The sequence below is a fragment of the Nyctereutes procyonoides genome, unplaced genomic scaffold, assembly GCF_905146905.1.
Source record: "Nyctereutes procyonoides isolate TBG_1078 unplaced genomic scaffold, NYPRO_anot_genome, whole genome shotgun sequence".
NCBI classification, from domain to species: domain Eukaryota; kingdom Metazoa; phylum Chordata; class Mammalia; order Carnivora; family Canidae; genus Nyctereutes; species Nyctereutes procyonoides.
This window is the reverse complement of record NW_026575135.1, coordinates 35,550,034-35,573,211: the sequence shown is the minus strand read 5'-3', so window position 1 is coordinate 35,573,211 and position 23,178 is coordinate 35,550,034. Positions and strand designations below refer to the sequence as shown.

General features: G+C 40.9%; 1 protein-coding gene and 1 pseudogene across 1 annotated transcript in view; one reads left to right on the top strand and one right to left on the bottom strand.

The window, feature by feature from the left end:
- The window catches only part of ADAMTSL1 (ADAMTS like 1), a 379,096-nt gene extending 356,761 nt beyond the window's left edge, over nt 1-22,335 (top strand). The window contains 3 exon segments of the mRNA XM_055302598.1: nt 17,100-17,209; nt 18,189-18,409; nt 19,756-22,335. Of these exon segments, the coding sequence (XP_055158573.1) occupies nt 17,100-17,209; nt 18,189-18,409; nt 19,756-19,862 (438 nt within the window). The 3' untranslated portion in view covers nt 19,863-22,335.
- LOC129495173 (ubiquitin-conjugating enzyme E2 L3-like) lies at nt 8,964-9,412 on the bottom strand (annotated as a pseudogene).
- Nucleotides 22,336-23,178: the final 843 nt, after the last annotated feature.

The window sequence follows — 23,178 nt, the reverse complement described above, 5'->3', positions numbered from 1 at the left end:
TATTTAAGTGTCTGGTTTTTGTTTTGTTTTTTAGATTCCACATTTAAGTTGAATCATATGGTATTTGTCTTTCTCTCACTTATTTCACTTAGCATAATATCCTCTAGGTCTGGCTGTGTTGTTGCAAATGGCAAGATTTTGTTGTTTTTTATGGCTGAGTAATATTTCGTTGTATAGATATATACCACACCTTCTTTATCCATTCATCAATCAGTGGACACTTGAGTTAACTCCATATTTTAGCTACCATAAATAATGTTGCAATAAATATAGAGGTGCATATATCTTTTTGAATTTGTGTTTTCTTGATCTTTGGGCAAATACCTAGTAGTGCAATTACTGGATCATATGGCATTTCTATTTTTAATTTTTTTATATCTCCTATACTGTTTTCTACAATAGTTAGACTAATTTACATTCTCACCAGCAGTGCACAAGGGCTCCCTTTTCTCCACATCTTTGCCAACACTTGTTATTTCTTACCTTTTTCATACTAGTCATTCTGACCAGTGTGAGGTGATATCTCATTATGGTTTTAATTTGCATGTCCCTGATTAATCATGTTGAACATCTTTTCATACATCTGTTGGCATCTGTATGCCTTCTTTGGCAAAATGTCTGTTCAGCTTCTCTGCCATTTTTTCATGGGTTTTGTGTGTATGTGTTGAATTGTATAAGTTATTTTGGATAAAAACCCTTTATTGGATATATTGTTTGCAAATATTTTCTCCATTCACTAGGTTGCCTTTTTATTTTGTTGATGGTTTCCTCGGCTGTACAAAGCTTTTTTACTTTGATGTAATCTCAGTAGTTTATTTTTGCTTTCCTTTCTTTGAATAAGGATACCTAGTCATAAATACATTCCCAAGGCTGAAGTCCAAGAGATTACTGCCTATGTTTTCTTTAAAGAGTCTTATAGTTTCAAGTCTCAAATGTAGGCCTTTAATCCCTTTTGAATTTATTTTTATGTATAAGAAAGTGGCCCAGTTTCAATCTTTTCACATAGCTGTCCACTTTTTCCAGCACCATTTATTGAAAAGACTATCTTTCCCTCATTGTATATTATTACATCCTTTCTGTAAATTAACCTATATAGATATGGTAAACTTTCCAATCTATCTGTTCCACTGATCTTTGTGTCTGTTTTTGTGCCAGTGCTATACTGTTTTGATTATTATAGCTTTGTAGCATATCTTGAAATCAGGAATTGTAATACCTCCAGCTTTGTTCTTCTCTCTCAAGATTTGGGTATTCTTTGTTTTTTTTGTTTTTTTGTTTTTTTTGTTTTTTAAGATTTGGGTATTCTTTGAATATTCAAGATCTTTTTTGGTTCCATACAAATTTTAGGAATATTCTAGTTTTGTGAAAAATGCTATTGATATTTTGATAGGGACTGCATTTAATAAGGAGATTGCTTTGGGTGGTATGGATATTTTAACAATATTCTTTCAATCTATGAGCATGGTATACCTTTCAAATTGTTCATGTCATCTTCAATTTCTTTGATCAATATCATAGTTTTTAGAGTACAGATCTTTCACTTCCTTAAATTTATTCCAAGGTGTTTCTTTGGTGAAGTTGTAAATGTTATTGTTTTCTTAATTTTTCTTTCTCCTACTTTATTAACAGTGTATAGAAATGCAGCCAATTTCTGAGTATTCATTTTGTATCCTACAACTTTACTGAATTTATTCTAAGAGTGTTTGGTGGAGTCTTTGTGGTTTTCTACATACAGCATTATATGTCATCTGTGAATAGAGAGTTTTATTTCTTCTTTACCAATTTTTATTCTTTTTATTTCTTTCTCTTCTCTAATTGCTTATAGCCAGAACTTCCAGTACTATGTTGAATAAAAGTGGTGAAAGTGGACTTTTTGTCTTTTCCTTATCTTAGAGGGAAAGCCTTCATTTTTCTACCATTGAGTATGATGATAACTGGGTTTTTCATACATAGCCTTTAATATGTTGGACTATGTTCCATATGTTACTTCTAAACGCACTTTGAAAACTTTTATCATGCATGGATGTTGTATTTTATGAAATGTTTTTCCTGTATCTATTGAGATTATCATATGGTTTTTATTATTCCTCTTTTTAATGTGATGTATCACATTGGTGATTTGCAAATATTGAACTACCCTTGCATCCTTGAAATAAATTCCTCTTGAGTATAGTGAATGATCCTTTTTTAATACAGTTTTAAATTCAATTTGCTAATATTTTGAGGATTTTTGCATCTATGTCCCAGGAATAGTTCGCCTACAGTTTTCTTTTTTTGTAGTGTCTTTTGTCTATTTTTGGTATCAGAGTAATGCTGGCCTTGTAAAATAAATTTGGAAGCTTTCCTTTCTATTTTTTGGAATAATATGAAAAGAATAGGTACTAATTCTTCTTTAAAAGTTTGGTAGAATTCACCTATGAAGCCTTCTGGTCCTGGAAAATTTTTCGTTGGGAATTTTTGATTACCAAATTCAATTTCATTACTAGTAATTGGTCTGTTCAAATTTTCTATTTCTTCCTGTTTCAGTTTTGGAAGACAGTATGTTTGGGGGAATTTACCCATTTATTTCTTCTAGGTTGTCCAATTTGTTGGCATCTATTTTTTCATAGTATTTTCTATAATTCTTTGCATTTTGGTGGTGTCAGTGGTTGTTTCTCCTTTTTTGTTTCTAATTTTGAGTCTTTTTATTTCTTGATGAGTCTGAGTAAAAGTTTATCAATTTCATTTATCTTTTCAAAGAACCAGCTCTTGGGGGATTTTTTAGGTTTGGGGGGTTGAGGTGTTTTGCTTTTTTTTTTTATTAGTTTCCACTTATTTCCACTCCAATGTTTATTATATTCTTATTTCTATTAACTTTAGAAAAAGATCAAAGCCCAGTTTCCTGAGGTATAAGGTTAAATTGAGATTTTTCTTGTTTCTTATGATAGGCTAGTATTGCTATAAACTTCCCTCTTACAACTGCATTTACTGTGTCCCAAAGATTTTGGACTATTGTGTTTCCATTTTCATACACCTCCATGTATCGTTTGATTTTTCTCTTTATTCCTTGACCTATTAGATGTTTAGTAACATGTTGTCTAGCCTTGATGTGTTTGTGTTTTTTCTGGTTTTTTATCATACTGATTTCTAGCTTCGTACCATTCTGGTTGGCAAAGATATTTGATATGATTTTAATCTTTTTAAATTTATTGAGACTTGTTTTGTGGCCTAACATGTGATCTGTCTCAGAGAATGTTCCATGTGCACTTGAAAGGAATGTTCTGTATATCTGTTAGGTCCATCTGGTCTAATGTGTCATTCAAAGCCATTGTTTCCTTGTTGATTTTTGGTCTGGAAGATCTATCCATTGATGTAATGCAGTATTAAAGAGCCCTACTATTTATTATTATATTACTGTCAATTTCTCTTGTTATGTCTGTTAATATTTGCTTTGTATATTCAGGTGCTCCTATATTGGGTGAATAGATATTTACAATTGTCACATCTTCTTGTTGGATTGATCCTTTTATCATTATGTGATGTCCTTATTTGTCTCTGGCTACACTCTTTGTTTTAGTCATTTTGTGTGATATATATTTTTACATTCCTTCACTTTCAGTCCATATGTTTTTTGGTCTGAAGGGAGTCTCTTATAGGCAACATATAGATGGAACTTTTTTTCAATCCATTCAATCACACTATATCTTTTGATTGGAGCATTTGGTCCCTTTACATGTGATTATTAATAGGTATGTACTTCCTACCATTTTGTTTTTCTATTTCTTTCCTGTTCCCTTCATCTTCTGCTCTCTTTCTTTATAATTTGATGGCTTTCTTCAGTGTTATACTTAGATTCCTTTCTCTTTTTGTATATATATTATAGATTTTTAATTTGTAGTTACCATTGAATTCATATATAACATCCTCGGTGTAGAGTAGTCTTTATTAATTTGATGATCACTTAAGGTCAAACACTTTAAGCCTAAACACTAAATCTTTACTCCTCCTCTACATTTTATGTATGTCATATTTTACCTCTTCTTATTTTGGGTAGCCCTTGACTAATTTTTGTACTTATAATTTTGTACTTATAATTGTACTGCTTTTCTGTTTTAACCTCCACACTGGCTTTTTAAGTAATTATCTATTACCTTTACTATCTGTTCATTTTTACCAGTGAAGGTTTTTTTCTAGTATGACCCCTTATTCCCACTTAAAAAATTCCCTTTAATATTTCTTGTAGGGGATCCCTGGGTGGCGCAGCGGTTTAGCGCCTGCCTTTGGCCCCAGGCGCAATCCTGGGGACCAGGGATCGAATCCCACGTCGGGCTCCCAGTGCATGGAGCCTGCTTCTCCCTCTGCCTGTGTCTCTGCCTCACTCTCTCTCTCTCTCTCTCATAAATAAATAAATAAATAATTCTTGTAAGGCTGGCTTAGTGGTGATGAACTCTTGTACATTTTGCCTGGAAAACTATTTTTCTCTCCTTCAATTCTCAACAATAACTTTGCCAAGTATTCTTTGATGTGGATTTTTTTCCTTTCAGCACTTTGAATATATGAAGTTTCTGCTAAAAAATCATCTGATAGCCTTATAAGATTTCCCTTGTATGTAATAGTTTGCTTTTCTCTTACTGCTTTTAAGATTCTCTAATCTTGGCCATTTTAATTATTGCATATCTTGGGTGTGAAACTTCTTAGGCCCATCCTATTTGGAGATCTCTCTGCTTCCTAGACCTGGCTGTGTAGGAAGTTTTCTGTCCTCTCCTCATATCCTTAACCTATTCTTTTATATATATAAATATAATTTTTGCTCTTCAGCTTGGTTGCTTCCATTACCCTTTCTTCCAGATCTCTGGACCATTCTAATCTACTGATTCTCTTTAGTGTATTTTTCATTTCAGTGATTGGGGATTCTTTTTATATTTTCTGTCTCTTTGTTGAAATTCCCACTAAGCTCATCTGTTTTCTTATGTCTGATAAGTATCTTTATCAGACATATTGCTTATCTCTGTTTCTTTTTTTTTAAGATTTTATTTATTTATTCATGACAGACACAGAGAGAGAAGGGCAGAGACACAGGCAGAGGGAGAAGCAGGCTCCATGCAGGGAGCCCAACATGGGACTTGATCCCGAGTCTCCAGGATCATACCCCGGGCCGAAGGCAGTGCTAAACCACTGGGCCACCAGGGCTGCCCATTTCTGTTTCATTTAGCTTTTTGTCTATGGTTTTGTGTTGTTCTTTCATTTAGCACATAATCTCATTTTATCTAACTCTGTGTTTATTTCTGTGTATTAGGTAGGTTACCTACATCTCCTGGTCTTGAGAGTAGTGATGTTCTATAAAAGAGATACTGTGGTGCCCTATAAGACTATTCCCCCAGCTAACCAGAACCAGTTATTCCATGTGTGTCCCCTCTGTGGGGGCTGTGTGCACCCTCTCCTTGTGGCTGAGCTGTGATTGCTTTGGGCATGTTGGTGGGTAGGACTGGCCTTCAGGTCAGCCATCTACAATGATCTGCTTTGCCTGATGTGAGCCCACTGGGCAGGATTAAAGGTGTTCAGCTGCAGTCACTGTGACCATGCTGGTGGCTGGGGCTGATACTCAGCCTGGCTCTTTGCATTTAGCCACAGCTACAGGCACACCACAGGACAGGGCTTTCTCCCTATGCAACCATCTAAGAGCCCCAGCTGCACAAACTACACTGGTGTAGTCTATCCACCCTCCTCCTGGATAGAACTCACTTTAGAGTTGCATCAGTCCCTGCCTCTGCCAGGTGAAATAGGGCAGAAGCTCTTTAGAAGGACCACCTGTCTTGGCCAAGTGGGTTGGGTGTGCAGAAGAATGCTAAGGTGGGGGCATTTGGTGCTAGCAAGGTAAAAAGGATGTTAGCTGGAGACCCCAAACATCCAGTTAGAAGATGTCAAGAAAAATGGTGCCCACAAGCACTTTTGTTCCCAGTTAAATCTCCTGCAATTCCCTGCCCTTCCAGCACACATTCTAGGATTAGTCAACAAATCTTCAGGTGCTTTTCAAACTGCTGCTTCTGTGCTGTGTCTTAGGCCATTATTTAGCATGCTGGCTCTTTAAAGACAGGGGCTCAGTTTCCTGTCACCCTCCTGCTCTCCTGGAGCTAAGCCCTGATGATTTTCAAAGGAAAACTTGTCTTTCCAGTGCTGGTCTGATCCCCCTCACTTCTCCATGCTTGTGATAGCCTCCCCATTTGTGGTTAGTCACCCTAGGAGTTTGAGTCCTGATCATCCATCCTACCCTTTTTGATGTGCCCTTCTCTCTATGACTAGCTGTGGGAGCAGTCTTCAGGTTATTTTCAGAGTTAGTTGCATAAATGCTGTTGTAATCCCTATGTGTCCATGGGAGGAGATGAGCTCAGGATCCTCCTGCTCCACCATCTCCAAATCAAGAGTGCCTTGTAAACAAGACACACAGCAGGTCCTCATAAAGGTGCAAATCTGGCAAGCCCCCTGGGAAGAGACGCTGCTGTATTGTGACTGTGAGTAAGTTAAAAGAGTAGCAAAGCCTCCACAAGAATTGGTTTGCTGTTAGGGGACATGAGCCAGACTCCTTGTGGATAAGTCAGGACAAAGAGCCTCTATAGCCCAGGTGTTTCTCCCTTCTGTGCCCACTTTGTTGAGACTTTTTATCATAAATGGGAAGTTGAATTTTGTCAGATACTTTTTCTGCTTCTATTGAGATGATCATATGATTTTGATCCTTCATTCTGTTAATATAGTGTATCTCACTGATTGATTTGTGGATGTTGAACCATACTTACATCCTTGGAATAAATCCCAGTTGATTGTGGGGCATCTTTTCAGTGTACTGCTGAATTTGATTTACTAATACTTTGTTGAAAATTTTGGCATCTATATTCATCAGAGCTATTGGCCTTGAATTTTCCTTTCTTGTATCCTTTTCTGGTATTAGTATTGGTCTCGTAAAATGAGTTTGGAAGCATTCCCTTCTCTTATGCTTTTAGGAAGTGATTGAAGAGGACTGTTATTAATTTTCCTTTGAATGTCTGGTAGAATTCACCAGTGAAGCTATTTGGTCCTGGACTTTTCCTTATTGGGAGGTTTTGATTATTAGTTCAGTCTCCTTACTAGTAATCAATCTGTTCAGGCTTTTTCTCTTTTTTTCATGAATCAGTCTTCGTTTCTAGAAATTTATTTCTTCTAGATTGTCCAATTTGTTGAAGTTCTATAATAATAGTAGACTCTTATGATCCTTTATATTTTTTGTGTTAATTGTAACAGGTTTCATTTCTGATTTTGAGTCCTTTGTTTTTTGGTGACTCTAGCTAAAGTTCTGTCACTTTTATTTTTTTCAAAGAACCAACTCTTGTATTAATTTTTTCCATTTCTGCTCTGCTCATTATTATTTCCTTCAACCTGCTAACTGCGGGCTTCACTTGTTCTTTTTCTGTTAACTCTAAAGTTAGGTTGTCTGAGATTTTTGGTTCTTGAGGTTGGCATATGTTGCTATGAAATTTCCTCTTAAAACTGCTACATCCATTAAAAGTATTTATTCTTTTAATTTCTTCTTTGACCCCTTGGTTATTCAAAAGCACACTGTTTAATCTTCACATATTTGTGAATTTTCCAGTTTTCTTCTTATAATTACTTTCTAATTTAATTCCAATGTAGTCAGAAAAGGTGCTTGATTTAATTGTAGCCTTCTTAAAATTTGTTTCATGGTCTAGTATATGATCTATCCTAGAGAATGTTTCATGGGTACTTCAGAAGAATGTGTGTACACACACACACACATACTTATTAAGTCCATTTGGTCTAACATGTTTAAAGTCAATGTTTCATTATTGATTTTCTGTCTGGATTATCTATCCATTAATGTAAGTGGGTTGGTATAGGGGACTTTACTATTTCCCCTACTATTATTAACTGTATTACTGTCAATTTCTCCCTTTAGATCTGTTACTATTTGCTTTAAATATTTAGGTACTCCTATTTGGGGGTATAAGTATTTACAAATGACATATCCTCTTGTTGGATTGACCTCTTTATCATTATGTAATATTAATCTTTGTCACTTTTTATAGTCTTTAAGACTTAAGTGTATGTTGTCTGATACAAGTATATCTACCCCTGCTTTCTTTTGCTTTCCATTTACATGTATTATCTTTTCCATCCCTTCACTTTCAGCGTATGTCTTTACATCTGAAGTGAGGCTCTTATAGGCAGCATTTAGATGAGCCTTGGTAGTGTTTTGTTTTGTTTTTAATCTATTCAGTCACCCTAAGTCTTTTGATTAGAGCATTTATAATTGATTTACACTTAACAATTATTGATAGGTGTATACTTACTACTTTTTTATAGTTCCTATCTCTTCTTCCTTTCTGGTTTGATGACTTTGATGATATGCTTAAATTCCTTTATCTTTTGTGTATCTACCATAGGCTCTTGCTTTGTGGTTACCATAAGGTGTACATATAACAACAACTTCTATCTATAACAATCTAAGTTGAAATCAACTTAATCAACTTAAGTTTGATTCCATTCCATTATCAAAGTTAGAGTTATTTCCATATATTTAGCTTTACCAATGAGCTTATTCTTTCATATGTTTCCTAGTTACTAATTAGTGCCCTTTAAGTTTAAAGCTGACCCTTTAATATTTTTTGTTCATATTTATTTTTTTACATAAGATTCTTTCATGTCTTTAAAATTGAACATCATCTTGTGAGATTTCTTTTGCTACTGAAGATGTTTTTATTTTCTAATTCAAATATAATTAACATATCCTCTTTTAACATTTGTTTGTGGTTTTGGTTTTTTTTTTTTTTTTTTTTTAGAACATCTTAAATTTTTAAGAAAACTGTAGAAAGTTAGTAACTGACACAAGCAAATGCCAGGCGGCGGCACATGTCAATTTTCCAGAGTCCTGCTTTGCCAGGTGTCTGAATGCACTGCTTGGGGTCTCTGCTCACGGTCGCTGGAGTGGTGGCAGTTTAGTCCACAGGTTGCTTCTCCCTGTATTTCTTTGTAAACTCTTCAGTGTTCTTAATTTTTTATGATCCTAAGAGTATTCTTCAGCTAGGCCAGCCCAAAGTGGGTGCTCCGGTGCTATGAGGGACTGGATTACCTGGTTCGTTAGGGTTGCTGGCTTCCAGTTTTCAGCACTAATTACTGGCAGACAGACCTGCCCCTTTTCATCGATATTCGATACTCGGGTGATAGATCTTTGTTTTAAATGTGATCTTCTGTGGTTTGAATGGGTACTCTGCTGGAAAGTTGATTTCAATTCTGAAGGCCCCCTTATCATATGGAGGGTTGTCAGGAACAATAAGCCCTGGCCAAGTCAATAAATTAGCTTCATCAACCTGATGTTACAGAAGTTTTTCATTCCACATTTGCAGATTTCTTCAGGCTCCTTCATCAGCCTCCTGCTGGCCATCATCTTGGATCCGGTGCTGCTGCTTTCCCCTAACATTTGTTTTAAGGCTGGTTAATTGATAGTGAACTCTTTAGCTTTTGCCTAAAAAAAACTCTCTCCTTCACTTCTGAATAACAACTTTGCCAGGTAGAGTATTCCTAGTTGAAAGTTTTCCAGCTTAGTTGGTGACTAGCTAAAGTTGCAGGTGAGAAGACAATGACACAGTATATTCAATGTTTTTACAAAGAAAAATCTGCTGATAGTCTTCTCAGGGTTACCTTGTATGTAGCAGGTTGTTGGGGGTTTTTCTTACTGCTTTTAATATTTTCTCCTTATCTCTAACTTTTGACATGTTAATTATAATGTGTTTTGGTATGGGTCTCTTTGGATTCATCTTTGGCATTTTCTCAGTTTCCTGAATCTGATTATCTGTTTCCTTCTCCAGATTAGGGAGGTTTTTAGCTATTGTTTCTTAAAATAAGTTTTTTGTTCCTTTTTCTCTCTGCTCCTTCTGAGTCCTCTATAATGTAAATGTTGGTCCATTTGTTGCTGTCCTGTAAATCCTGCAAGCTATCTTCAGTTATTTAATCCTTTTTTTTTTCTCTGATTGGATGAGTTCCTCTAAAATTGGGTGAGCCCTATTTTTGAGGTGACGGAACCTTCTGCTTCATGTAGTTTGTTGTTGAATCCCTCTAGTATTTTTATAAGTTTCAGTTACTGTGTCTTTCAGCTCTTTCACTTCTATCTGGCACTTTCTTATACTTTCTATCTCTTTTTGAAGTTTCTCACAATGTTTATCTATAGTCATCCATGCTGAATTTCTATAAGCTTTAAGGTGATGCCAATGTTACTGGTCCAACTGCCACCCTTTAAAGAGTATCAAGACTTGGGGCATTACAAATTATAGGGTACTGCTTGACCTCACAATCCTATTGATATATTGGTGACAGTGCTGAAATGTGCTTCAAACTATGGATGCCCTCTACACCTCCACATTCTACTCTTGTGAGAATGAAAATGGTAATTATTTCTTACAAGAAAATCCTTTTGGAACAGTGTCATGCAAATATCTCTTTCATGTTCCTACCTCTTTGAAGTCTATGGAAACCATGCTGATTTTAGTCTAAGTAGAACTAAGACCACTTTCTCAGCTCTAACAACCTGGCTTCATGTAATAATTCAACTTTCTTTTTTTAACCCAACATACGTTTATGAGGCACCTGTCTTGGGTGGCAGCTATGTTCCATAAAAGCATGTGTGAAGGAATGAAACTGAAAGTGTCCCCAGAATGTTTGCATGAAAACAGGTGCTAGATCATGAGGAGTCTTGTATGCTCTATGAGAAATTTGGATTTTATTATGAATGCCACCTTGTTTGGAGGGGGAGAGAACTCACACTTTTAAGAGTATATATTCAGCAGTATAGTACTGAGAACTGAAAGACTAGAGAAAGAAACCTAACGTAACAGAGAAATGGTGCTGATATAAATGAAGGCAATGGCATGGCTTCAGTGGTGTTTGGTTATCACAGATGAGGAGGAAGCTAAGATGATACATTTATAAATGGACTCAACAATTAGGGATGCAGAAATAAGAGAATTAATTAAGAAATTCTTTTGAACATGTTTAGTCTGTTTAGATATTTTCAATAAGCTGTTGGATGTAGACTTGGCACTTAAAAGGGTAGTATAACTCAAGGAGAGGGAAAGCATGAGATGAAGAAAGGCACAGGTTAGAACCTTCAGGAGCACTAACTAATCTGCAGAAACAGGAGGGGGTAAAAGATAACCTAATGAGTAGAAAAAGAAAGTATATTCACAGAAGGTAACAAAGGAGTTTCCAGAAAGAAGGAAGGATCGGAGGTATCAAAATGTATCAGAAAAAACAAACAAGGAAAAGTAAACATTAGCCAGTACCCAGGGGAACTTGAGTGACACGTTACTGGTGACCTGTGAAGGGCAGTGTTAGTATGTCAATGGGCACTTAAATCAGCAGTGAGTAATTTCTACTGTGGTCAAGGGGCAGTGACATCAGTAAAATGACAGACTAGGTAGCCCTAAGTTCCCATTCCCCTACGGAAACATCAAAGAACAACCAGAAATTGGCTGAACTAATCCTATAGGAGTAAACGCCTACAACGACAAAGCAAACACCCACATAAAAATCCACCTTTTAAAAAGTAGGAAATTTTGTGGCACTTTCACTCATGCTTTCCCACCCTCTCCCCAGATAGCATAGTCTTGGCATAGAGGCATCGGCAGTCCATTTCCCCCCTTCAATCCATGTCAGGGAACTAACTACCTGAATGAATAGTCTGTCTCAACTAAGATCTCAAGCTGGGGGGAAGAAAGGCAGCCACTGCTTCTGAAAGTTGTAGGGGAACTACAGACCTGTAGACATCTGGGGCAAGAGATTACAGATAAGGATATTAAAAAGGCCATCAAAGGCCCTGAGAACTTGGAGATGCCTTAGGAAATTAAGACATTAGGAAGCAGATATATGGACAGGGAAATTGAGAAAGCTACATCCAGGCCCAGGCAAGATATATACTCAGAAAACCTAAGTTTTCATTGCAGGCTGATCCTTAGGCTCAGAGCACACCCAGCTAATCAGGGAAGGAGTGCCCAAGCAGAGAGACCTATACAAAAACTGAGCAAGATGTTTTTTCAAATGTTATTTAAGGAGGAAAGCAGGAAAATTCACAAATATTGGAAAATTGGAAAATACCTGAGACAAGTGAAAATAGGGGGAGCAGAGAACACAGTGGTCAGAGCAAAATTTATATTTATAAATGCTTACATTAAAAAAGAAAGACTTCAAAAAGCAACCTGACTTTAGGCCTTAAGGAACTAAAACAACAAGAGCAAACTAAACCCAAAGCTAGTAGAAGAAAGGAAATAATAAAGAGAAAAGTGGATAAATATATTATTTATAGATAAAAGAAACAGAAAAATCCAGGGCACATGGGGGCTCAGTGTTTGAGTGTCTGCCTTTGGCTCAGGTTGTGATCCCGGGGTCCTAGGATCCAGTGCCACATCAGGCTCCCTTCTCCCTCTGCCTATGTGTCTGCCTGTGTGTGTGTGTGTGTGTCTCATGAATAAATAAAACCTTTAAAAAAAGAAATCTATGAAACTATAAGTTGGTTTCTTCTCCAAAATGGACCAACTTTTAGCTACCTGAGAAATAAACAAAAAAGTCAAATTATTAAAATCTGAAATAAAAGTGATAACACCAAATCTGTACTATGAACAACTGTACACCAACAAATTGGATAACTTAGATGTAATAGACAATTTCCTAGAAACATACAACCCATCAAGATCAAATCATGAAGAAGTAAAAATATGCATAGACCTATAACTAATAAGGAGATTTGTTCAGTAATCAAAGACCTCATAAAAGAGAAGCCCTGGCCCAGATGTCCTCACTCGTGAATTCTACCTAATACTTAAAGAAGAATTTATGCCTAAGTTTATTCTTCCTAAAAATTGAAAGAGAAAGAATACTAGCACTCCCTAAATCATCCCATGAGGTCAAGATTACCCTGATAGCAAAGCCAGAGGAAGACAGTACAAGAAAACTAAAAACCAACATCCCTTTTAATTATTGATGCAGAAATTCATGTAGTGAAAAGATACTCTGTATGATTTCATTTTTTTAAATTTATTAATACTTGTTTTGTGGCCTAACATGAAAAAAATGTATATTCTGCTTTGGTTGGGTTGAGTGTTCTGTATAGGTCCCTTAGGTCCAACTAGACTTAGTCTTGCTAAATTCTTTTTTATTGATCTTTTGTTTGGTTGTCCTAGCCATTATTGAAAGTAGAGTATTTTAGTAGCCAATTATTATTGTAGAACTATTTCTGTTGTCAGTGTTTGATTCATGCATTTTGGGGGTTTGGTGCTTCTGCATATAGGTCAACTAGTAGTTGTTATATCTTGGTCTTTATCAATACATAATTTTCTTCTTTGTCTCTTACACCAGTTTTGACTTAAAATTTATTTCATCTGACATTAGGATAGCCACAACCCTCTTTTGGTTACCACTTTTGCATGAAGTATCTTTTCCATCCTTTTACTTTCAGTGTCTCTTGTAGATAGCAAAGAGTTTGATTATTTTCTTCACCTATTAAACTAATATTTGCCCTTTAATTGGGGAAGTTTTTCCCCACTTGAAATAATTACTGATAAGGAAGGACTAACTTTTGCAACTTTGGTATGTCTTATGGCTTCCTTCCCCCCGCCCCCCTCCTCCATTCCTTCCATTACTGCAGAATCCTCAACAAAATACTAGCAAATGAAACATAGCAGCATATTAAAAGGATTACAAACATTCAGGTAGGATTTATTTTTATAAGGATGGTTCAACATATAATTCTTAACCACTATAATGTACCATGTTAACAGAATAAAAGGAAAAATACACATGATCTCAAATGATGAGGGAAAAGCACTTGATGAAATTCAAATTCCTTTTAGGATAAAAACTCAACAAACTAGCAATAAAAAGAAACTACCTCAAAATAATAAAGACCACATATGAAAACCCCACAACTAAAAGAACCCATAGCTATCATAATCAACAGTGAAGACTGAAAACTTTTCCCTAAGATGAAGTACATGACAAGAATGCAATGTCCACCACTTCCATTTAACATACTATTGGAAGTTCAATTAGTCAAGAAAAAGAAAAGCCATTCAAGTTGAAAAGGAAGATGTAAAATTATCCCTGTTCATAGAGGACATGACTTCATATGTAAAAACCCTAAAGATCCCAATACCAGAATTTAATACCCATTCATGATAAAAAAAACTCTTAACAAAGTGGGCATAGAATGAATGTACCTCAGCATAATAAAGGCCATATATGATAAAGCCCACAGCTAACATCATTCTCAGTGGTACAAAGATGAAAGCCTTTCTTCTAAGCTCAGAAATGAGAGGATGGCCACACTCTCCCCATCTTTATTTAACATAGCGTCAGATGTCCTAGCTAAAGCAATTAGATAAGAAATAAAAGGCATCCAAATTTAAAAGAAAAAGTAAAAGTGTCATAGTTTGCAGATGGACACGCTATTATGTATAGAAAACTCTAAGGACTCTATCAAAAACTGTTATAATAAACAAATTCAGAAAGTTGCAGAATACAACATCAATATACAAAAACCAGCACCAAACTATCAGAAAGAGAAATGAAGAAAATGATCCCATTTATAATTACATCAAAATGAAAAATTATGAAAAAGTTTAAGCAAGAAAGTGACTATTGAAAACTAGCAGACATTTATGAAAGAAATTGAAGAAGACACAAATAAATAGAAAGCTATGCTGTGCTTATGGATTGGAAGAATAAATCTTGATAAAAGGCCCACATAGCCCAAAGCAATATATGGATTAAATATAATCCCTATCAAAATTCCAATGGCATTTTTCACAGAACTAGAATAATCCTAAAATTTGTGTGGAACTACAAAAAAAAAATAGCCAAAACAAACTTGGCAAAGAAGAACAAAGCTGGAGGCCTCATGATCTCTAATTTCAAGCTATTTTAAAAAGCTATAGTAATCAAAAGAGTAAGCTATTGGCATAAAAACAGACATCTGTCAATAGAACAAAATAAAAACCCAGAATTAAACTCATGTATATATGGTCAATTAATTTACTACAAAGGAGCCAAGAATATATGGTAAGAAAAGGACTGTCTCTTTAATAAATGAGGTTGGGAAAACTAGACAGCCACATACAAAAGAATGAAAATTAACCACAATCTTACACCATCCACAAAAATTAACTCAAAATAAATTAAAGACTTGAATATAAGACCTGAAATCATAAAACATAGGCAGGGGCACCTAAGAGGCTCAGTTAAGCATCCGACTCTTAATTTGGGTTCAGGTCATTATCTCAGGGTCGTGAAATCAAACCCTGTGTTGAGCTCCGTGCTGAGTGGTTTCTGTCTCTCTCTCTCTCTCTCTCTCTCTCTCTCTCTCAAAAAACAAAAACAGAATAAAACAAAACAAAAACATAAGCAGCAAGGTCCTTTGACACAGGCATTGACAGTGTTTGGGTTTTTTTTTTTTTTATTCATACCAAAAGCAAAAGCTACAAAAGTAAAAATAAGCAGTACTACGTCATACTAAAAAGCTTCCGTACAGCAAAGGAAATCATCAACAAAATGAAAAGGGAGAATGAAAATAGGAGAAAATACCTGCTAATCATAAATCTAATAAGGGCCTACTATCCAAAATATATAAAGAACTCATGCAACTCAATAGCAAAAAAAAAAATCCAATTTTTAAAATGAGAAGAAGATCTGAAAATATCTTTTTCCCAAGAAGATATACAGATGGCCAACAGGTATATGAAAATGTATCTTGGTACATAATCTCAAATCATCAGCAAAATGCAAATCAAAACCACAATGAGATATTACTTCACACCTGTTAAAATGGCTATTATCAAAAAGACAACAGTTATTGGCAAGGATATGGAGAAAAGAAAACCCTTGTACACCACTGGTGGAAATAGAAATTGGTGCAGCCACTATGGAAAACAGTAGGGATGTTCCTCAAAAAATGGAAAATAGAACCACCATATGAAACAACAATTCCACTTCTGGGTAGAATTTCTCCAAAGAAAGTAGAAACACAAACTCAAAAAGACATATATACTCCTATATTCTTTGCATTATTTACAATAAACAAGAAATGTAAAAAATCAAAATGTCCAACAATGGATGGATGTAGTATGGTATATAGATAATATATAGATTATATATATAGATTTCATGTGATATGTATGTAGAATCTAATACACACAGACACACAATGCACAGAATAGATTGGTAGTAATTGCCAGAGGCAGGCAATTAGAAGATGAGAGAAATGGGTAAAGGGGGTCAAAAAGAAAAAAAAAAAGCTTTTGTAAAGATTTCTGCTTATAATTTTGAAGGTTAACAGCCCCCTGCAGACCCTTGGAGTCCAAAGATCCCCAAGAGCTTTTTCTCCAAAGTGACCTCTAAGGCATGTCTGTTCCCTTACTCTACCCAAATAGCAAATGTTGGTTAAGGGCCTGCTGCCTTTGTGCTTTACGGACATGTTGTTGGTATGGGATTTCCCGTGACAGTTTGGCTCTGGCAACTCTGGAAGAAGCTGAACAATCTCTAGGAGCACCTAGCAGGAGAATATGAACAGGGACTAAACTATACATACCTCAGTCTACTTCTGTTCAGCTGTGTCGGGTTTAACCTAGAAAAAAACGAAGCCAAAGAAAGGAAAGAAATGATGGACTTGTTAATTTGCCTGAATTTAGCAAGAAAACAACAAACCAAATTGCCCTGTAGACTGAAGGAGCACTTAGAGTTCTTCTGCTCTAAAGCTTACCACGCCACATTCTTGTGCATTATGCCAAGAAACCTTTGATATGGTTCATCTGGGGAGGGAGTGGACCTTCTCTGACTGGCTCTTTACTACCATTAGCCATTTGCTAGCAAAATGCTTCTAGAAAAGCTAACCATTCCGCCATGGCACAGAGAACAGAGAAATGTGCCAATGAATGTCCTTCAGTTAACACAAGGAGGGGTGAGATGAATGATCTGAAGGCCTCAAAATGCTCAGAAGGACTCTGCATCCCATGCAGCCTGAGCATTGCAGCCACACACAACCCCCTCCAACTTGGCTAACATTACCCATGTCGCCTTTATCTGCCCCCCAGTGCAATGGGCCTTGCATCGGGCCTCACCTAGCCGTGCAACACAGACAAGTGTTTTGCCAGACGCGGGATGGCATCACCTTACCATCAGAGCAGTGCAGCGCTCTTCCGAGGTAAGAGAAATCTATGGACTTCCTTTCCCAAGCCCCTGGGTCAGTGGCATGGAAAGATAGCATGAGTGGATGTTTCTCCTCCAACATCCCAAGGTCCTTGTGGTCAGATACCCTTCCCTTTCCCCTCCTTCTCCCAGGCCACTGTTCTCCCTAGAGATAGATGCTTTGTGGTGGCCTTGCACTTAGTGAATAGGGCAGGCTGACCTCTCCTCCTTCGGAGATAAAGAGTACAGACGGTGCTGTGCCTCCGAGGGTGGCCTGATACCACGGGAGATTGGCACGAGCCCCAAGGTGGGCAGGAAGTGAGGTCCACATGGTGGACATCACACCTTAAGGTCTCCAGCAGCCCCTCACACTTGTTGGCCTTCTACAAAAGTTATGCTGAAGTGAAGGCCCTGATCCCTGGGTCTAAACCTATCATTCCGGGGCACCCAGGTGGCTCAGTGGTTGAGCATCTGCCTTTGGCTCGGGTCATGATCCTGGGGTCCTGGGATCAGAGTCCCACATCAGGCTCCCCTGCAGGGAGCCTGCTTCTCCCTCTATGTCTCTGCCTCTCTCTGTGTCTCTGATGAATAATTAAATAAAATCTTTCTTAAAAATTTTAAAAATAAAATACACTGAGCAGGCCCAGTGCTAGATGGCAGTCCCCATTCCCTGTCATACTTGCCTGTAGAGGTTCCCCTGGGGTGCGGGCCTACCATCCCCACCCAAGGCCCCAGCCTCTGCCAGCCTCTGTCCTGGAGAGGGTTCATTCTCGGATCATGCAGTGATACAGACTTTGTGGAGAGGAGCACACAGAGGCCCAGTTAGAGCAAGCGGCCTTCTGAGATCTCAGAACAGAGATCAGAAGCCACCTCTGGGAGCACCAGCAGTTCTTGAGGAGCTGCCTGGCCTTGGATTTGCAACACTGTTTTCCCATCTGTTCCCCGATCCCATGCCCACAGGGGCAGACCCTAACCCTGCCACCCTCCTCCTGCAGGCCCGTGAGCACTCAGAACTGCTGGTCAGAAGCCTGCAGCGTACACTGGAGGGTCAGCCTGTGGAGCCTGTGCACGGCGACATGTGGCAACTACGGCTTCCAGGCCCGGCGCGTGGAGTGTGTGCACGCCCACACCAACAAGGCGGTGCCCGAGCACCTGTGCTCCTGGGGGCCCCGGCCCGCCAACTGGCAGCGCTGCAACATCACCCCATGCGAAAACAGTATGTTCCGACCCCAGGGAGCTTTCTGCCAGGTCCCCGCAGGGCATCAGGTGCAGAGGGCCATGCCTGGGGCCGACCCCAAACCTAGGGCACTAGATCGGGTTTCCCTAGGATTGTGAGCCAGGGCCAGGGTTGGGTATTTTCAGAAGGGTACATGCAGGTAAGCCAAGACGTGTACAAGGACGTGTGTCCGGGCCACAAAAGATGGCTGAGTGTGCCCCAAGGCACCGAGCAAAGCCAGGTGCTACTGGCCAAGTCCCAAATGAAATCAGCCTCCGGCTCACCCGCCGTACTTGGCTGGTACCCGGGAGAGGACCACCAGTGCCTCCTGGGGCCCAGGCCGAGACAAAGTACTGTCCGCACGATAGGAGCACGCAGAGTGCCTCCTGCCCGGCCGGCCCTGCAGCCGCGTGGCTCTGCTTCTCACAGAACAAGGACCTCTGCGCCTCCTCCTTCCCGCCACACGGGCACCCACCGGGACCGTGCAGGAGCCGGTGCCCTCCGGATCTGACACTCATTCCCTCTCTCCTCCCTCAGTCGGGATCCTCCTCCGCCCCACACAGGCATTTATATCCCAGTTGGGTATTTTTCCTTCCTCTGGACCCAAAACAAATTGGAGGGGAGACAAAGGCAGGAAAGGGAAGGAGAGAAAGTATAGGCAAAGAATAAGAAATGTTAAAATGTTGCAATGCAGCTATCGGCTAACCGGGGCCTCTCCCAGCATGGGATTGCCCACGTTGAGGCAGATGCCCTGGGGGCACCTTGTCCCTTTGCTTATACACCGGGGAGAGGTGATCTTTGTTCTCTGGGTGGTGCCCACCCACCTTTGTGTCAGGAGCCCACCACCATCCATCCTAACAGTCCATCAAAATATCCCCGACTCACGATGTTAATCGCAGATGTGCACCGCCCGACTCCGCACCAGCATCTAAGCACCGTCTGGCCTGTGGCCCTTTGAAGAAGCATGCCCAGGCTCCGGTGCAGCCTTCGGGGGGGGGGGGGGGACTGGCGTAGGTGCCCACGAATGCCAAGCTTCCCGGGGCACAGGCGGCGGGCACTGCGTGGCATGAGGCCATCACCCCGGCCGCACTTGCACACCTCATGCAAGTGGAACAGAATTCAGTCCTCCGGGGCCGGAGCGAGGAGAGGCCCCAAGGCGTCAGGGATAAAGGCGGCCCCGAGGAGAGGGAGATGAGCAGCACCCCCAAGGCAGCGGGGCGGGGGCCGGGGGCAGCCCGGGAGTTCCCGCAGAGCAAGAGCAGGCCCAGTGCTAGACGGCAGCGGCCCCTCCAGCGCGGGAGCCCCCCCAAGGCCCCGGCTCACCCCTTCTTGTGTCCGTTTCCCAGTGGAGTGCAGAGACACCACCAGGTACTGCGAGAAGGTGAAGCAGCTGAAGCTCTGCCAACTGAGCCAGTTCAAATCTCGCTGCTGTGGGACTTGCGGCAAAGCGTGAAGACGCGCCGGGGAAGAGCTCCACGCTGGCACGCAGAGGACTCCCGCCACCACCTCGGACAGAACTTAAGCTTTCTTCGTTTATTTATTTATTTCCCTCTCCGCCCCCCCCCCCACTCACACCCGTCCACCCTCTCCCCCCCCCCCCAGACGTGAGGACCTCGCTCGTCCTCTCTCCCAGTTAGCTGGAGGACAGAAGGTCGGGGAAAGACAAGGAAAGAGGCCGAAAGGAGCTTGCAGAGCGGACGCCGTCCCAAACCCAGGTCCCAGACAGACCAAGGAAGAGGGAAGCTAGCTCCTGGGGACAACAGGGAGTCAGAGGCCGGAGCAGACAGAGAGGGCGGGGGGGGGGGGGGGGGGGCGCCGCGTGCACAAGGCACCACTGATACAGACTGGGGACAGCCAACCGTGTCTTTGCCGGCAGCACACGGTTGACAAAGGAGCGTGCTTCCAATTCAGTCGTCCTGTGCCTCGGCCTTGGGACGAGCAGGCAGGGAGGGGAGGACGCCACAGCGAGGCAGTGCCCAGGCCAGAACTCCGCTCTTCTGGTGGGGGAGCAATGGGAACTCAAAGCATGGACACCAGCAGTCAGGAGGAGACAACCAGGTGGGCCTCAAGCACCATGCTTCAGAAAGCCAGCTGGGGGTGGGGAAGGGGACAGAAGCAAAAAGAACCCTGTGCACGCTCCTCAGTGGGCAAGTACAGGTAGATGAAGAGGAGGGAGCAGGCAGGAGGCTCAGGGAAGGGGCACTCGGAACTGCGCCGCAACATCACAGAGGGCACAGGCCCTGGGGGCCCATGCTGTGTGGGAGAAGATATACCCTCCTTGGGGTGCAGGGGAGTCCCCACTCCCCATGCCGTCTCCGTCAACTCTCTGCCTGTACACCCATAGCAAAGCTAGCAAGACATCACGGTCTAGCTATGCAGTCAGGCCACCCTGGCGTCTCTCCCTAAATCAAGAGTTCCACTCCTCCCCCTGCCCCAACTCAGAATTAATAACCACTGATGTGGGCCAGGGGGATTTGGGGCTTGAATAGGCTGGGTTTTCAGCCTGTATGGCCTATGCTACTCCACTCAAGGGCCAGGGATTCGGGTCAATTTGCCAGAGTATCTATCAGGTCTTAGTAGCCACTTCCAGGGACACGGGGTGGGATTGCCTGGCTTGTGTGGGCCTTTCTAGGAGCACAGTGAGAGCTGCCCTCCTATTTACACAGCAGCTCGGGGCAGGGTGATGGGGTGTGGTGGCAAAGCCATAGGATAACTAAAGCTTGCAAAAGGGTCCCCAAAGTCTTCTCAACCTGTTTCCCCCACATCATGAAATACTATGAACATTCTAAGAAGTAATATCCACCAGTTTGGGTAATTCGGTGAGCAAGGCAGCACATACTCTTCTAGAAATGCCCATCAGCTAGAGTAAAACAGCTGTAGCCAAGTATAGTGGCAAAGTTGAATTTCTGGAACTATTTAGCAAATTGCTCTTTCAACAGAGGGGCTTCGGGTGAGTGGTTTTGGCCACCTCCCCCTGAGTGAACACCACTCAATAGCCAGGGCAACACAGTCACCATCACTCACCCCTTGGATAAATTGTGCCCCCCATACCAACTCACAAAATGCCACTCACCCTGGGGCTGCCACTGATACCCGAGCTGTGTTTTCCAGCCCACCTGGAAGTCAGAGACAGGGGGAAAGACAGTATTAAGCTGTGTCCTCCCCAGGCGAGCTATGGACAATTAAGGTTGGGACTCTTTCTTCCTCACCACAGTAGGCTCTAAGAAATCATGTTCCTAAAAATCGGTGTCATTTTATTTAAAATAAAAGAGAATGTTTTCTATGTCTGTATATCTTTTGTGAATATTTATTAGGATTTCTTGTATAAAAAAGTGCAATATTAATAATTGTACATTGTCATCCAGAAAACAGAATATTTGGGGGACTTTTTATTAACTTCCTGCGGTTATGTTCCTGTAAACTCAGTGGTAATTATTGTATTGTTCCTATTTTTAACAGAACCTGATGTTTAATTCCGGATCCATTCACTGTGTACAGAATAGGTTGCAAAGCTAACATGGGAGGACAGGGCAGTAAGAGGAGATTCACTTGTGACACAATAGTTATGCATGGGATGAAGACGACAGATTCCATCCTACTAACTGACGTGGTTATTTTTCTAGTTCAATAGCCATGGAAAACCAGTGGCCAATATTTACGTTTCCTAAATAGCAGGTGTCCTCCAGCGCTGCCTCGTGGGGGGCTGCAGAGGTTGGAGTGGGTGTCAGAGCGAGCCTGGAGGACCTAGGTTTGGGGTGGGAAGTAGCGCGCTCCTTGCATGAGGTGAATGTACATTTACTGTTTGTTCTGTGAATCGTGACTCAGCAGCAGCACAAGATTATTAGAGCGGCTGAACAATGTGGCAGGAGGCACTTCCTCCTCTAAAAACACAAAACTGTATTTATATTTTTTGTACAGATAATACAGCTTATTTATTTAAATCTTGTCGTCCGCGTCTCTGTTAAGCCCAGCCTCCTGTCTTGTTCTGCGCAGGGGGTGAAGATGGTTCCCAGCCACCTGCGTGTGCTCAGCTGACACAGAATTGCAGTTTTCAGCTCTGCCTGGGAAGCTGAGGGGCCCTGTGCCCAACGGGCCAGCTCTATGAGGAAACCCAAAGGTGCTACATTTGTGGATGTGCACATATGTGGGCTGAGTATGGCCCTTGACCGTCATCTCATTTACAGCCGTGCCCAGTAGGAAGATGGGAGCCACAGTACCTTCAAAAAGAATAGGCATCTCTGGGGGCAGGTGGCTCCAGGCCGGGTTCCCTGGCGACATGGGTGTGCACAGTACAAGCAGCTGTGTGCTGCAATTTGGGGTGGACACCATTAGTAGGAGCTGACATTTATAGTTCATTACTACATTTCATCCTCACATGAGCCCCAGGATTATCGCCATTTAGATATGGATAGACAGAGGCCCAGAGAAGCCCAGCACCAGCCAGCCAGTGAAGAGGGGGTCAAACTCCTAGAAGCCTGGCTTTTTAGCCAGAGCCTTTTTCTTACCCACTATGCTGTTTCCAGCTCTTCTGTATAAGAGCCAACCACGCACAGCTATCTTCATGTGCACCATTCTTTCCTACTGCTTGGGGGCTTTGTAGTTGTCACTTTCTCATCCCCTAAAATCAATTCTCATGGCATTGTAGGGCCCCAAGCTCCCTATTTTTAAAGCATTTTAATAGAAACAAGGCTACGGTACAGAAAAAAGCACCGTCTGGCCTGTGGCCCTTTGAGTAGTATTGTAGAGTTCTTCATCATCTGGCTCCAGTG